Below are 15,611 nucleotides of genomic sequence, written 5' to 3'. Positions count from 1 at the left end.
ATTGGAGCAAGACTTGAAGCGGCTCTGACCAGATATCAGTAGGCTGAGATAGATGGCAAGCGGTTGTCATTTTTATGCCACTGGAAAGAAATCCTCTGATGCGAATCTCGTGGATGACGCTTGATGTGACGTTTACATCAAAAAGTGCGACTTAAACTAAGTTTGGATATATGTTTTTCTTTTTTTCACCACTTAGAAACGCCGAGGAGCTGGTAGTGAAAGTTTGGAGACATTTCGAGAGTCATTAAAAAGTTAGAAGAAACATTTTGGGACGTTTTGTGTCGGTCGTGTTGAGAGATGTCTGAATCAGAGAAGAATGAAAACATTCCCGAAGCGTCTGCAAGAAAAGGAAATTCAGACACAGGGAATACAGCAAAAAGCGAAGAGGTATGACACAGCTGGACGCTCCTGCACAACTACAAGTGATTATAATGTGATTGTGCAGGTTTTCTGTCAGCGATGGCCTGGAGAACGTGCAAATGATTCCACGACTGCAGTAAACTGTTGGACTCTTGTCCTTTAAGCCCCATAAAGCACCCATCACTAGTATACAGCTTCCAACTTCCCTAGTTAGTTCTCTGTTAAAGATGACTTTATTGTGCATTAAGTGAATCATTGACAAATAAAATAGATTTTATTCGATAGCTTTGGGCGACTGTTTAAAAAACCCCAAAAAAAAGGGGACCCCTTTTTTTCACGGACCATTTTTGACAGATGGTTCAATGCTTGAAACAAACAATCTATATGTTCCTTCCACTATTTGAGTGAACTGCCTTCTATATTAAATCACTGTAAATCACCTTAAAACTCTCTCGTCACAGCTCAGGACCTGCTTGCCAGTGATTCTTACCAGTTGCACTATTCTTTGCTAGCCTTCAGGCTCATGCACTGTGGTCACCAATTAATCAGACAGCATAGACTTGACCTCAAACACAGTTTTGTGTTTAAGTGCAGTCTAGTCTTTTGGTGCTTGGGATGTATATTGGCCCTGAACCAAGGATCCATCACTGAGGTTCTGTCTAGCAGGTCACTGCTGACCCTGAGTCTGTGCTTCTGCAAGTTGTTTTCATTTCCTCAACCTTTCGGTGAAGCTGCTGATAATTACAGTGGGTAAAATAAGTATTGAACGTGCCACCAATTTTCTAAGTAAATATATTTCTAAAGGTGCTTTTGATACAAAATTCTCACCAGATGCCAATAACAACCAGTTCGGTCTACACATGTAAAGAAGTCTAACCACAGATTACCATAAATTATGTGTAATAATGAGAAATGACAGAGTGGAAAATGTATTGAACATGCATACTATCATTTGCCTTTGTTTCTCTGTCTGAAATCTTGCAGTGAGCACCTGGTCGTGGCCGGTTTATGGTGAAATAATGTTCTTTCAACTTCCGGATATTGGCTTCAAAAGTGCTCACTGGAACCTTCAGTAGTTTCTTCTGTAAATTCTTCTGTAACCAATGCTATCAGTATGTTTTGCAACAATAAGGCTTCAAAGGTCTTGAGAGTCCTCATTGGTTTTACCCATGTTTCTTATGAGACATGTTTTTATAGGCCATCAGTTTGAATGAACCAACATCAATTTGAACCAAGTGGCAGGACTGCTTACTGATATTATTCAGCTGGTGTCATGACTTTCCATGCCTTTTTGTACATCCCTTTCTTAGTGTGTTCAGTATGTTTTCTGTATCATTTCTTATATTACACATAATTTATCGGGATCTGTGCTTTGATTTCTTTGCATGTGTGGATTGGATGGTTTCTCTGGTGAGAATTTCTTATCAATAGCAACAGTTTGTCACATGGTCAAAACTGATTTTGCCTGCTGTATCTCACACAGAGAAATGGCTTAGGTAAGGCTGTTGTAATTCATGCTGTACCTTAGCCAGTGTGCCTATGGATAATACCATAATGATGGTTTACACTTGATCTCATACCATTCATATATGTATCACACAAGTCGGCCGAAAAAACAAAAACAATCCACTAACAGACAAAGGAAATGTGAGAATTAAGGAAACAAACAACTATATGTAACTAAAAAAAAACAATCAGATAGTAGATTTGTTTTAATTTATGTTAATTTTTCAGCGTTAAATACCTTTTATTTTGCAGATCTTCTTATATTGAGAGTAATATTTAAATGCTTTAAATGCCCTTCTGTGTGTTTCAGGATTTTAACTTGGCTGCCATCTATGTGTCAGATGCCCAGTACAACAGAAATGTCTACTTTGACACATCACCTCAGGCTGTCAGGTGCGGCTTTCACATCCATCCATCCATCCATCCATATTAAATATGTGGAAATTCTATAATTATTTTGTTTGTCTCTGCTGTATTTCTGTTGTGCTGATTTCTGTACACACGTATATTTAATCTGTTCAGCCTGGAAGATGCTTCACTCCTCTCCGTCTCCTCTTAATTTTTGACCAGCAGTTTGAACATGTCAGACTAGAACAGTTTCTTTTAGCTCTGTTTACGATGACTTTCTTTGCCTGTGCTGACTGGTTGGTATTTTTTTATTCTGTATATTTACTGTAAGGTGTCATAACTTTATATTTCACTTTTAATAAATACATATTAGTCTTTATAACAGCTTTAAATCAACATTGTTGAATGGATAATTTTTCATGTAGAATATATTGTCCCAGCAAATGCAACATTTTCTCCTGTTTATTAGTCAATCTGCTATGGCAAACTATGAGGGATGTGAAATGACTTCCCCCTAATGTGAAATGCATTTGGATGTGAGGACTTTAAGTTATAGCATGCAGTTTGGATTGAATAATGAGTGTGAGTTGATCTAATATCCAACTTTGTGTGTGGATTTTCAGACTGTATATGCTCTATAATCATTGGGCCCTAAAGGTACTCCTCTACTTCTTCATGCTGGTCAATCTGTCTCTTGCCATCTTCGAGGATCCAGCTGTATACCCTCTGCCTATATGGGTAAGACTGCAACTGCCACACAGAGACACTGTCCTGTTTTTATAGTTTCTCTTTTTAATGTGCAGGCTAAGGGTGCTGAGAGGAATAAAAGGTTTGTCAGCAGCGCCAAATGTCCAAACAATCGTAAATGCTTTTTGAAAAATTCAGAGATGCAGACAGTATTGGAACTGATATATCTGAAATATCTGAGCCTCTGTCATGCTGATTGAAGCAGAGTCTATGAAAAAACACTATAAGAATTATTCTGATATAAACTAAGTACTAACTAAGTGATGTTCTGAGGGCTCTTGTAAATCTAAGTTTCATTTTGGTTTAAAGGCTGACTAGTAATTAAACTTATACAGATGTTAAATTTAGCAAGTATGTAGCAAAATTAATGAATGCAAAAAAGTGAAATATAGCAGTTTAAATAAACAACTAGCATACTTTTTCAAGGCACTTTCTATTGTAAGGTAGACCCTACAATAATACATACAGAGAAAAACCCAACAATCATATGACCCCTATGAGCAAGCACTTTGGCGACAGTGGGAAGGAAAAACTCCCTTTTTTTTTTTTCTTTTTTTTTGCCTGTCCCGTTTGGCTCTTTTGCCATCAGAATTGTTGTCTAAAGGCAAAGAAAGATCCCAACGGATTTACTTTACCAAATTGACCATCCCAGCCTTGCCGATAATGGTCCATTTGATTCACCTTTTATTGTTTATTTTATTTTCACTTACTGAATACGGGACAGACTTGACTGGGGGAAAGAAGGGGAGAAAGAAAGAGGGAAAGAGAAACAGCTGAGAAGAGGGACGGGGGAGAAGGGCAAAAGACAAAAACCAACAGAACGGGCAGAGAAAAAAAATGCATATATCGATCACCTGGGTCACCTGCTGAGAAAGAAAAAAGAAAGCAAGCAGAAGAGAACAAGAGTAATAGAATAAACAACATCACAATGATATATGGGAATATGACAGTAAATACTAAATGTTAAACATTATTGTGCAGCACATAAGATCAACAGAACACAGTGTGCTTTGAGGTAGGAGCCAAAAAGGGTGTAGTTTGTGGGTGTGATCACCCGTGTGTACACCTGTGAGCATGGACGCGCTTGTTTTTTGTTTTTTAAAAGGTTCCTTCATGTAATGATCTGCTAGAGGGTGTGGGGGGGCCACAGCCCCGTCCTCCAGGGCATGAAGCAGGTATGGAGGAGATCAAAACTCCAGACATCCAGAGGCCCCCAGAACACAAGAGACCAAGGAAGACCAACAGAGGGGCAGCCGCGCCGCGAAAAAACTCCCTTTTAACAGGAAGAAACCTCCAGCAGAACCAGGCTCAGGGAGGGGCGGGGCCATCTGCTGCGACCGGTTGGGGTGAGAGAAGGAAGACAGGATGAAAGACATGCTGTGGAAGAGAGACAGAGATTAATAACAGATATGATTCAATGCAGAGAGGTCTATTAATACATAGTGAGTGAGAAAGGTGACTGAAGAAGAAATATTAAATGCAATAGAAGCCAATAGAGGGGAAATCTGCTCTCTTTCTAGTCCCTGTCAGTACTCTTGCTGCAGCATTTTGGATTAGCTGAAGGCTTTTCCGGGAGTAAGACATTCCTGCAGTTTAACTAATTGGTGTGTGAGATCTGGTATCATGGATGGATAAAGCTGTGTGTTATCTGCAAAGCATTAAAATGTGTGAAGTCTATTAGTTAGATATGATACAAACCACTGCAGTGCAGTACCTGTAATACCTACAGCATGTTCTAATCGCTCTAATAGGATATTATGGTCGACAGTATCGAAGCTGCACTGAGGTCTAGCAGGACAAGCACAGAGATGAGTCCACTGTCAGAGGCCATAAGAAGATCATTTGTAACCTTCACTAAAGCTGTTTCTGTGCTGTGATGAGCTCTGAAACCTGACTGAAACTCTTCAAATAAGCCATTCCTCTGCAGATGATCGTTAGCTGTTTGACAACTACTCTTTCAAGGATTTTTGATATGAAAGGAAGGTTGGAGATTGGCCTACAATTAGCTAAGACTGCTGGGTCTAGAGATGCTTTTTGAGTAACGGTTTATCTACTGCCACCTTTTTTGGCTTCACTCCTTGACAATGCGAATTAGCAATAATTCCTCTTCCATTTTTATATAAATAGACTTCTCTCAGAGCTTGACAGACTTGAACTCCAACATTTTGGACTGCACCTGGCAATTGTATTTCTTGGTCTGCTCCCCAGTCTTGGTGAGCCTTACTGCTGCTGGTTCTGGCTAGAGTGAACGGCGAGCTCACAACAGGTGTCTAAAGCACAACAAGAGTTACAGTCAAGTACAGTCAATACGCTTGGATGGATGAGGTCTATTATGGAGACAGTATCATATGTCTGATCTTTGATAATGATTGAGACGCAGCAGCTCAAGATGTTTAGTTCTAGTATAATGTTCTAATCACTTAAAATAAGCTGCTTTTCTATCAGCAGTAATTTGTTACAAACTACACACCGCTACAGTTTTTATGAAACTGGGAGATAGTGGTATTAGGGTATATATTATATTTTGATGTAGCTACAGTTTTTCTATGTCTTTCTATATCAGTCTCATGGCGACTGAGCCTTCTCTGTGGCAGATCCCGCATTAGATCTGCACAAACACGTGATCAGTTTAAATCGGTACCGAAGACACATTTTTATCGTCTGGCTTTTAACAAACTTTGACCTAAACATTTTGGTTGTAACAGCCTTAGTTGTTGTTTTAGTTGTTTTTATTGATTTACTTTATTTATTTTTTCCATATTTTACTGCATCATTGTTTTACATCGTATTTGTTTCAGTGGCATTTTACATGGTTATGCACTTTGTGCAGTATGGACGGTTTGGAAATGTGCTATATAAATGAACTTGACCTTGAACTTGACCCTTGACCTATATGTAAAATGTGCAATCATTGAAATTCCAAATTGGAGTTCAGTAATAGCTGGTAATGTAAAAGTAATTAATAACACCATTAACTTTGACTGACTCTAATGTAATCTTCTGTGGCTTGTATGAATAGAAATACTAATTACTGTCTACACCTCAGCATTTTATTATAAAAAGACTGAATAGATTTTCAGGCCATTCAACATTTTACCAGTCCTGAAGAATAGAATACAATAGAATAGAATTCAACTTTATTGTCATTGCACATGTCACAAGTACATGGCAACGAAATGCAGTTTGCATCCATCCAGAAAGTGCTTTAGCAATAATATAAAATACAGAATTTGGATCTATTCTAGTATGTTACATGTACAAGGTATGAAGGAATGTTATGAATATACTATAAGTATGCACAGGCTATGAACAGGTTATACATATGTTTAAAAATATGAAAACTATACAGAAATATGAAAACTATACAGGTTGTAGATATACAATTGCAAGTATTAATAAACAGTTGGAAAACTATAATTATTCTATTGTACAGTATGATGGTCTATACAGCAATTACAGTAGTGCAGCTGAGATCAGTGAAATAGACTAGCTACTGTGAAGTCCAAGAAGTTAAATTATTATCAGAAGTATGGTCATGTGTTGTGTTATGTTGTTTTTCAGGCCACCATGCTGGTGGAGATACTCTGTCTGCTCATCTTCACCATTCGAGTCATTCACTATGCCAAGGTGATTCTCCGTGACAAGTTCTGGAAAGATCCCAAAAATATCTGCATCATTGTCATCCTCACGGTAGGAGTGCCAATCTGCATCATTATTGTGGGAGGGGTTTATACACATTATTAGTATATATGTAGTTTTAATTGGAAGATTTTGGAAGAAGGCTCCTCTAACTCAGACAGAACCAGAACAAGTCATTGTAAAGATGTTTTTGACTAAGTACTTAGGAAGAGGTTATACATTCCTGTCAGTTGGTGAGTGTGCAGTGTGCACCCAGAGGACTTCCTGGTTTAGGGTCTGAAAGCTGAAACTGTTAACGTGTACTGAGCTGCAGAGACAGGATGTGCTGAGAAGGCTTTCCTCTTGTTGTGAAACAACCTTTAGCCTAAGATGTTGCTTTCTCAGCACTACCAAAGTAGTGAAGCTTCCTTGTGACTCAGTGATTCTGAGGCTCTCAGTCACAAATTTTCTTGCACAACTTTTTATTTTCTGGAATATTTGGAATAAGTTGTTATTTTGTTTGTATTATATATGAAATCATTTTCATTTCAAAGAAGACTGTCCTTCTACTACTGCTCAAATAATTTCCTTTTAGAATAATCCTGTTTATTCTTATCTAGCTAGTTTGGTCATGGAAACACTTTAAGTATTGACATATGCATCTTGAACTGCATCTGACTCTCTGAAATGCAAATAGATAGTAAATACTAGCATTGAAGCTGGTATTTTTTCAATGTGTGTGAATGTTAGAAGCACTTGCATAGAAAAAAGTGCTTGTGCGACTGGGTGAATGAGGCAAGTTGTATAAAGCGCTTTGATTGCTCAGAGTAGAAAAGCACTATATAAGAACCAGTCTGTTTACCATTTACCATTAAATGACTTTGTTCTTTTGTGCATTGACTAGCTCACTTTGGTTGATATGATCATTTATGGAGCATTGAAAGCTGCAAATTATTATGGTGTTCGCTGGTCCAGAGTCCTGCGGCCGCTTCTACTGGTCAACGTCACAGAGGGACGGCAGGTAATGACTGAATGTTTAAACAATCCACAGTCAGTAATGAAAGCTTCATTACCATGAACATTTCAATTTTTTTCCATTTTTTTCCTCATTAAATCCTCTCCAGAGGATGATCCATTTCAGTTGTAATGAGCACCACCTTTAGAGAGAACTAGCTCTGCTGAACTGATATGGGAAGGCTTGAAGCACTAAAAGTAAAGTGAGGATAAGCACTGTAGTCAAATGTAGGTCATTGGTTACATTTTTCATGGCTCTACTATAGACTGTCTCGGTGTCTTCTTTCTATGATTACATTCCTAGGGTTAAACTCAGAAACTTTGTGTACTACAGTGAAGATTAGGAGAAATTACTAAGAAAACTAAGAGAAATAACATATATCAGAATACATGTTAAAGAAGAAATCATCCCCGTTAGGAGTTCATTCTCAAAATATGACGTCTTCATTAGCTCAGTGTTTTTTGACACCAAATATAATGTGTTTGTGGGGATTATTAATGATTTGGCTGTAAGAAATATTCCAGAGACATCACAAGATGGCTCTATTTAACGAATTTTTAGGTCTTATTTAACAAACTTCTATTATTTATACAATTAACTTATTTATTTATTTTATTTTTTGCCTGGCCTGGCCTGGCCTGGCCTGTCCTGTCCGGCAGTGCAGCAGTCAGATTTGTTGTCAAACAAAATCTCCAACAAATCTATTTTCACAAGTGGACCATTACAGCTGCTATGCTTGTCCGCTCGATAGGCATATTTTATTCGATGTACTTCAAACACTATCTATCTCACATCCATGGCCAGTTTAGAATCACCAGTTAACCTAACATAGTAGTGGTAGAACCAAGAACCATCTTGCTGTGTCAACAGTACTAACCACTACATTTTTTGGCATGTTTTTTTCCCAGTCTCAGCCCTGGAGGTGATTAGGCTCATACAGACGTTTTATGCATGTATGTTGTAAATGACAAATTGCCCAGAAATCCAAGTGACTCGTGTTTTGCAGACATGTAGAAAGCTTTGGTCCTAAATTCAGTTTAAGTCATACTTGAAAATGTTTTCACATCTGGTCAGAGTTTGAGCATTTGTTTGTGTTCACGTGATCAAGGCTCTCAAAGTGGTGTTTTGTCTGTCGTGAATTTTCTGCCGTTTGATCAATGGATCATGTTTAGTTTTTCTCTGTTAGGAATTTGTGGAGTGTTTGAGGCAGACATAATGTTGTTAAACATGTAAATGTTTGACTTCACGAGCCAATGGTACTTGAGAACATTGTTGATAAGTGTATAAGGAAAGAGCTTTTGCATGTAAAACTGTGTCACTGTGTGCTCCTTTGTGTTCAGCTCCGCAGAGCATTCAGGAGCATCCGTAATGCTCTGCCTCAGATTTTCTACGTCTTCCTGCTCTTCATGTTCAGTATCCTCATCTTCGCCCTCATGGCGCTGAAGTTGCTGGGCAAACGGTGAGAAAGCTGTACCTTTTTATTCTGAGGTTGGCTCTTGACATCAGTTTTCAAATTCTCTTTAAACTTGTTCTCAGTTAGAATCATTCAAGTTATTTCATTCCATATATGTGACATCTTTTTGGCCTGTTTATTATCTTTTAAAAGGCTGTATTTACATTGCATATAACTTGGGAGTCTTTGAGACCCATGCAACTTGAAAACACTTCCTGCAAAAGCTAAAGCGCTCTACACGAATAATGGGCAGGTAGGTAACAGATGATAGCTTTCAGGCAGTGTAGTGAGAAGCCTGGAATAATGAGAGTAAAAGGGACAATAGTAAGCAGCATACAGACAACAGATTTGACAGACTTGCTGGGTCATTCTCTGACATTTTGTAACAAGCTGAATACATGTAAAGATCTGAGATCCAATCCAAATATATTACCTGGATTTCTTTCTTTCTCTATGTAATAAAATCTTGCATGATGCAACCAGTGAAATTGTAATTTATAACATGAGCTTGCACAGGCAATTGTGCAAACACCCAGCTATGTCATCCATATAAATAAGCAAAGATTTTAAGCTTATGCAACATTTACAAACATGTTCTCCTGGTCAGTCAAAGAGCCACAACACCTGGCGCAGTTAGACAATGGTCAACATTTTCCCAAAGGCTCTACTGAGGCCATGTGTTCTGTTTTTTTGCTTTGTTTTGTTTTTAGTGAAAAAGTAGAGGACTTTTTTGAGTTTTAGCAATAGTTTTTAAGTGTATGTATTTTTTCTCTCTCTCTCTCTCTAGAGGTTTGACGAACATAAATGGAACACCATATTTCACCAGCTACCTGGAAATCATGTTTGACTTGTACGTCCTCGTCACCACGGCCAATAGCCCTGACGTCATGTAAGTTTGTATTGTAAATCTCAATTTGTGTTCTTTGAGATCAAGCAATTTACAATTATTTCAGTCTTCATGAAGCATGCCTTTTTCTAAAGTACGTTAAATCCCTGATTGTGTTTGCATGACGTTACTTTATATAGTATTTACTTTGAGATGATTCAGTTTGTGAAAATACGTGGAAGTCAGATTTTGCGTGTGATTGCAAAATGGAATGTAGTGTTGGTTCATTCCACTTTAGTTTTATGTGCATTTTGTCAAACAATCAACAAAATCAAGTAGACAAAGATGACTATGAAACATGGATGAAAATAGATTCACAGATTAATGATAGATGATTAAATATTTGGAGAGCAATTAAGATGCACTTTATCTCACGTACATATAAAACTGGCATAAATGTCACATTTTCATCCAGATCTGTCTTTTTAATCTAAATTGGACATCTTCACATCATCTTATACATCATTCAGTGGCTCTGACTGAAAGAAAGAAACAGCACTGTTGTTAATAGTGCTTATCTCGTTGAACCAACTATTCCATCCCAGCTGTCATAGGGCGAGATGAGCCAACTATTAATATTTGAAAAAGGACAGTTGATTAAAAAAAATTTGCAGATTTTCTCTTTTCTGTTAAAAATTTTTTTCAGATGAAACCCACTGAATGTAATTTGTGTTGCATTCAATGTTGTGCACGTATTCCTTGAATACTGGAATTGTTTATATGATCAATAAGGCGTGATGTCTGAACAGCAAGGAGACTACATGAATAACACAATTCAGCCAAACTCAGTTATAATCCTAATTCTCTGATTTTTATTAGTGTATTTGACATAATGTATTTTGAAACTGTTTGTGAAGTAAAAGTAGTGTTGTTATTTAGATAGCACTTCAAACCACACAAACTCTTGTGTTTCTTTCTGGCGCTGACCTCTTGGTTTGAGAGGGAACTCTCTGAGCTTTACAGAAAAGAAGAAGGAAGTGAACACTAACCGTTTTTCTTCTTCTAGTATCTAGTATCTTTCTATTAGTATCTATTTGTCTTTGTATCTTAGCCTGACTTCTTTTTTTCTGCTTGTTATTGTCAGGATGCCAGCATACAACTCCAACTTCTTCTTCGCAGTCTTCTTCATTGTGTACATCCTTATCAACACTTACATCTTCATGTCCGTCTTCCTGGCTGTCGTATACAACAACTATAAAAAATACTTGAAGGTACAGCCATGTGACCGTTTCCTGTGCAGGTTCTCTATATTTTTATAGTTTCTTTAAAAAATACCATACTGTGCAAAAGTTTTGAGCCACTTCGCATTAAAAAAAAACCCACACACACTTGACACGGGACTTGAGAGATGTATCTGGACCTGCATTTGATTTATCTACTGTTCACTGAAGCCTTATTACAAATAGTCTCAGTGGAAGCGTAGCTATAAAGAAGTCATTCTTAAGAGAGGGAAACCAGGAGAAAGGGCTAAGCTATACCACAGTCCACAAAAACTGAACGGAAAATCAGTGGGACAGGTCTTATGGTATCATAAATCCAAAATTAAATTTTTAATTTAAATCAGTATGTTCAGAGGAAGTTGGCAGAGGGGTACAGTAAGTGTCTATAGCCATCTGTAAATCACAGTAAAGGTTCTGTCCTAGTTTGAGCATTTCAGCCGGTGGTGTTGGGAATCTTGTCAAAATTGATGAAACTATGTACATAAAAATGCACTGTCAGATTTCATTGATCATGCAATACCATCTGGCAGGCCATTTTTTTGGTGATGGCTTAATTTTTCAGTATGGCAATGATCCCGAAAACACTGACAATGCAATAAAAGCACGCATTTTTAGAAAAACACATGGTGGAACACAAGCAGTCATGGATCGGCCTCCCTAGAACCAGGACCTCAACATTAATAAAATGGAATTTCCTCCAAGAAGCCTGGAGAACTGTTTATGAAGACTACTTCAGGAAAGCTACAAGGAAGCTTGCCTAGGAAATATCAGGCCGTGGTAAAGAATAAAGGACGTTGGAGCCAATACTGACTTTTAGGATCGTTAGAATTGTACAAAATCACGCAACATTCACACAAGCATTGCCACTCTGATGCATACATCAGAGAACAACTTGGGGTTCAGTATCTTGACTAAAGGTATTTTGACATGCAGACTGAAGCAGCCAGGGATTGACCGCCAAATGTCTGATTAGTGAATGACTTTCCATACCTCATGAGAAGCTGTGCAAAGGGTTTTGCAAAATACTCTATATGCCATATAAGATTATATCAACTTATATAAAGCACCAAGCAGATCTGATTAATATTTGTCAATTCAATCAAATAAGATATATCCCGAAAGTTCCTTTGTCACAGCAGCACCTGGATCTTGGAATTATTTATTAAACGTACTTATTTTTCTATAAATTTATGTCACATCTTTTGTGAATACAGTAGATTTCCTTTGCACATTCCATGTCATTTAAGAAGAAAATGATCATTTCCAACAGGAAGAGGTACGGCAGCTAGTGAGAGCTAAGAGGCACAAGATGGTGCGAGCATTTGGTGTTCTACAGGAGCAAAGGGAGGAGGGCGGCGAGCCAGTGGTGACCCAGGCCAGCTGGAACCAACTGGTCCGACTGGTCCAACCCAACCTTAGTAATGCTCACAGAGAGCTGCTATGGAGCGTCTCTGATGACAAGAACCAAGGGGCCATTGGTGAGTGATATCCAAACCAACATACACACCTTAAATCCAAAACACGTTTAGGGAAGTTGAGTTTAGTAAAGTTCTTTATAAGTACCCAAGATGGAAGGGATGAGATTTATTTTTCTTTAGCCAGTTAGTTGTCAGCTGTTTAATCTGCATGTCACATGTCTAGTCAGCTGACAAGTAATTGTGACAATATGGAGAGTAACTGAGCATACTTATGTACATTTTCATGTGTTAGAGCTTTGGCTTAATTTAAGGAGATGAGGTTGGAGATGAGGAGGAAGAGGAGAGAGCAGTGTTGGAAGAGAAATGCATAATGAGAATGACATGATGAAAGTATGCATGTAAAAATGTTAAAAGGTCATCTATAGTTTGAAATAACTATTTGTGATCTTTAAAGAGTAAGAAACACAAAGACAAACATTAAACTCGTGGTTAATGCCCCTGAAATTGTAATTTAAGCAAGTAGGCAAAGTCAATAATGTTGTAGGCATTGCAAAGTGTAAAATTTCTGTCTAGCTTTTAATAAACTCCTGGTGCGTCACTATGCAACTTGGGAAAATAGTTCGTTTGATCTCAGATCCACAGCTAAGAAGCTATGAGAAGAGTGTAATATTCAGCACAAATGAACAAAGCTGCTGTGCAATGCTGCCTTCTTTACATTTTAGCAACATTTCAAGGCCAAACTGGCTCTGTATGACTGAATATGATTGCATGTCACAGATAAACTATGGAACTGCATTACATCTTCTATTATTCTACACAAATATCTCAACATTTTGTATTTGCTTTGGAATAAGGGTAAGGTTATGAATAAGATTAAATGTACATGCATTTTAATTGCTTAGAGCCGTAGGTGACCAGGTTGTCTCACAGTTTTGCGTGTTCATGTGTAAACTGAGTACAGCCTGCATGCCCTAAATCTACCTAAAGGCCATTAAATTGTCACCAGTCCAGTCTAATCCTTGAAGCTGAGGCATTGTTCAGATGTCCAGTATCATTCAGCTCTGCATACTCTGCTGAGTCAGTGTCTTCACACTCATCTTCCACATGAAGGAAGTCAAAATGCATTATCATTGAGCATTTCTATTTTTCCACCAACCACAACATCTGATGTTATACAACCCAACAAGTAAAAAAAAAATCGAATTGATCTTTACAGTTATACATATTTCCCTGTGTGTGGTTGTTATCCCTGAATTCGTTTAATGATTTTGTTTCTATCAAGTTATTTGCTACTGCCTCTTATGCAGGTTTTTATTTTATTTTATTATTGTTATTTTTTTAAACCACAACTCTTGGTTTTTAACCTCTGCTTTGTGAACACGCAGTGTGTGTGACTTTGCACTTGAGCAATAGCATGAATTTGCTGTTTCTGTTTTCTTCTTCCTCACTGTGAAAACCATTTTTGTGCTACGCTTTAGACATCCTTTCTAAAACTATAAAACTTTGCATTTTCACATGGGAGTCTTGCTTACAGAGCAAGCCTCAAGTGGCAGTTAGTTACTTCAGTTTTTGGCATTTTGTCTTCATTTTTCAGTCTTGCACAGGGGATAAAAAATTCCAAAAATGCTGCTATATACTCGAAGGAAAAATGAAAACAGTTTTGCGGGGCGTACTGCAATTCCTGCATTTAACAAACAGAAGGTTGTTACATTAGGTCAGGGGTCGGCAACCTTTCTGATCATGAGTGCCATATAATATTTCCTCAGAAGTCAATGTGCCATATGATTGCATTAGCAATAAATGTAATAACGCTCTATATGAACAGTTACACACTATATAGAATTATATTTGTTTGCAGATGTTGGCAGCTATCAGCGAATAGTTTTCAGCTATTTTGAAACAAATAAAAAAGACTTTTTATCCATAACAGCAAATGAACTGTACAACAGAAAATGCAAATGCTATTTATGGTCTCCTCACAACAGTGATAAGAAAAATAAACTGGGCCAATGTTTGTTAATACAGAGACGCACATGTTAATCTGATCTCTGGTCTCCCACTCAGAGACACAGGTCTCCAAGTGTCCAGCATTCAGACGGCTACCTGAGGACACTCATGTGAGAGAAAATCTGCTCACACAGATATGTAGAGCCAAATACTGTCAATAAGGCCTCTGCAATGTTCTGAAGACAGTTAAACTCGTCAGGTAGTGATGTCCAGCAGGTGAACATGCAGCTCCATGAACACGCACAGCTGTGGATTCCAGCTGTGTTCGTAGTTCTGCAAACTTTGACCCCCACAGACTCGAGCTTTTCAGTTCAATCAGCTGCATTTCGATTTCCTCTGTGTCCAGCCAGTTAATGCAAGACAAATCCAGCTTCTCATTAAAGCTTTCTGGTTTGATTAGAAAAGAAAACATTGGTCCATACACCTGAAAGTCCCGAAAACGCATTGTGAATTCTGTCTCGAGTCTACGGATTTCCGTGGTGCTGATGCTGCACTGAGCAGACAGCTCCTGAAGCATTTGAAGTGTTGGAAAGTGGAAATTTCAACATTGCTCGAAAAAACTGCCAGCTAGCAACGTCCCTCTCACCAGTAAGCAAAGTTATCTGTAGCCAATTACAAGTTGAATCTGGTAGTTGGGGTTGTTAGCTAAGATACCATCATTAAGAAGCAGCACAACTAATGTGTCTATGCGAGCTAATTTGCGATGTGCACCGCTGGGCCAGCCATTTATTTATTTTTTTAATGCACCTGCTCAAATTAATTCCCTGCGTGTCGTGCCCAGGGCTGGACTGAGACAAAAAAATCAGCCCGGGCATTTTGACTTGAGACCGGCCCACCAGGTATTATAGGAAAAGCCATAAAGCCTTTGAATGAAAACAAACGCTGTTGTGACAGTGATGTACACTGTCTTGTTTCTATACTTTCTATACATTTTATATCAGATAAAAACTTTGGTTGTAAGATTCAGATAATCATTTATTAAAAGCGAGACATCTGAAATGAGAATAAGAAAGAAAAGTATTTCTTTGTTCCC

General features: G+C 38.0%; 1 protein-coding gene across 3 annotated transcripts in view; it reads left to right on the top strand.

The window, feature by feature from the left end:
- The window catches only part of tpcn3 (two pore segment channel 3), a 41,294-nt gene continuing 25,683 nt past the window's right edge, over positions 1–15,611 (top strand). For 2 of the 3 annotated variants that reach the window (XR_006052908.1, XM_005945685.3), the window contains exons 1-9: positions 2–387; positions 2,177–2,259; positions 2,838–2,952; positions 6,523–6,651; positions 7,484–7,600; positions 8,935–9,053; positions 9,835–9,936; positions 11,018–11,144; positions 12,424–12,631. Coding sequence is in view for 1 of the 3 variants with exons in the window: in XM_005945685.3 (XP_005945747.1) it covers positions 298–387; positions 2,177–2,259; positions 2,838–2,952; positions 6,523–6,651; positions 7,484–7,600; positions 8,935–9,053; positions 9,835–9,936; positions 11,018–11,144; positions 12,424–12,631 (1,090 nt within the window). In the remaining 2 variants the exon portion in view is untranslated. Of the gene's footprint in view, positions 388–2,176; positions 2,260–2,837; positions 2,953–6,522; positions 6,652–7,483; positions 7,601–8,934; positions 9,054–9,834; positions 9,937–11,017; positions 11,145–12,423; positions 12,632–15,611 lie in introns of all 3 variants that reach the window. The other variant, XR_006052907.1, reaches the window with a different exon arrangement.

Source organism: Haplochromis burtoni, unplaced genomic scaffold, assembly GCF_018398535.1.
Source record: "Haplochromis burtoni strain Fernald_Lab_line unplaced genomic scaffold, NCSU_Asbu1 Contig_457, whole genome shotgun sequence".
Classification (NCBI taxonomy): Eukaryota; Metazoa; Chordata; class Actinopteri; order Cichliformes; family Cichlidae; genus Haplochromis; species Haplochromis burtoni.
Note: the sequence above shows the minus strand (reverse complement) of the source record. Positions and strands in the feature narration are given on the sequence as shown.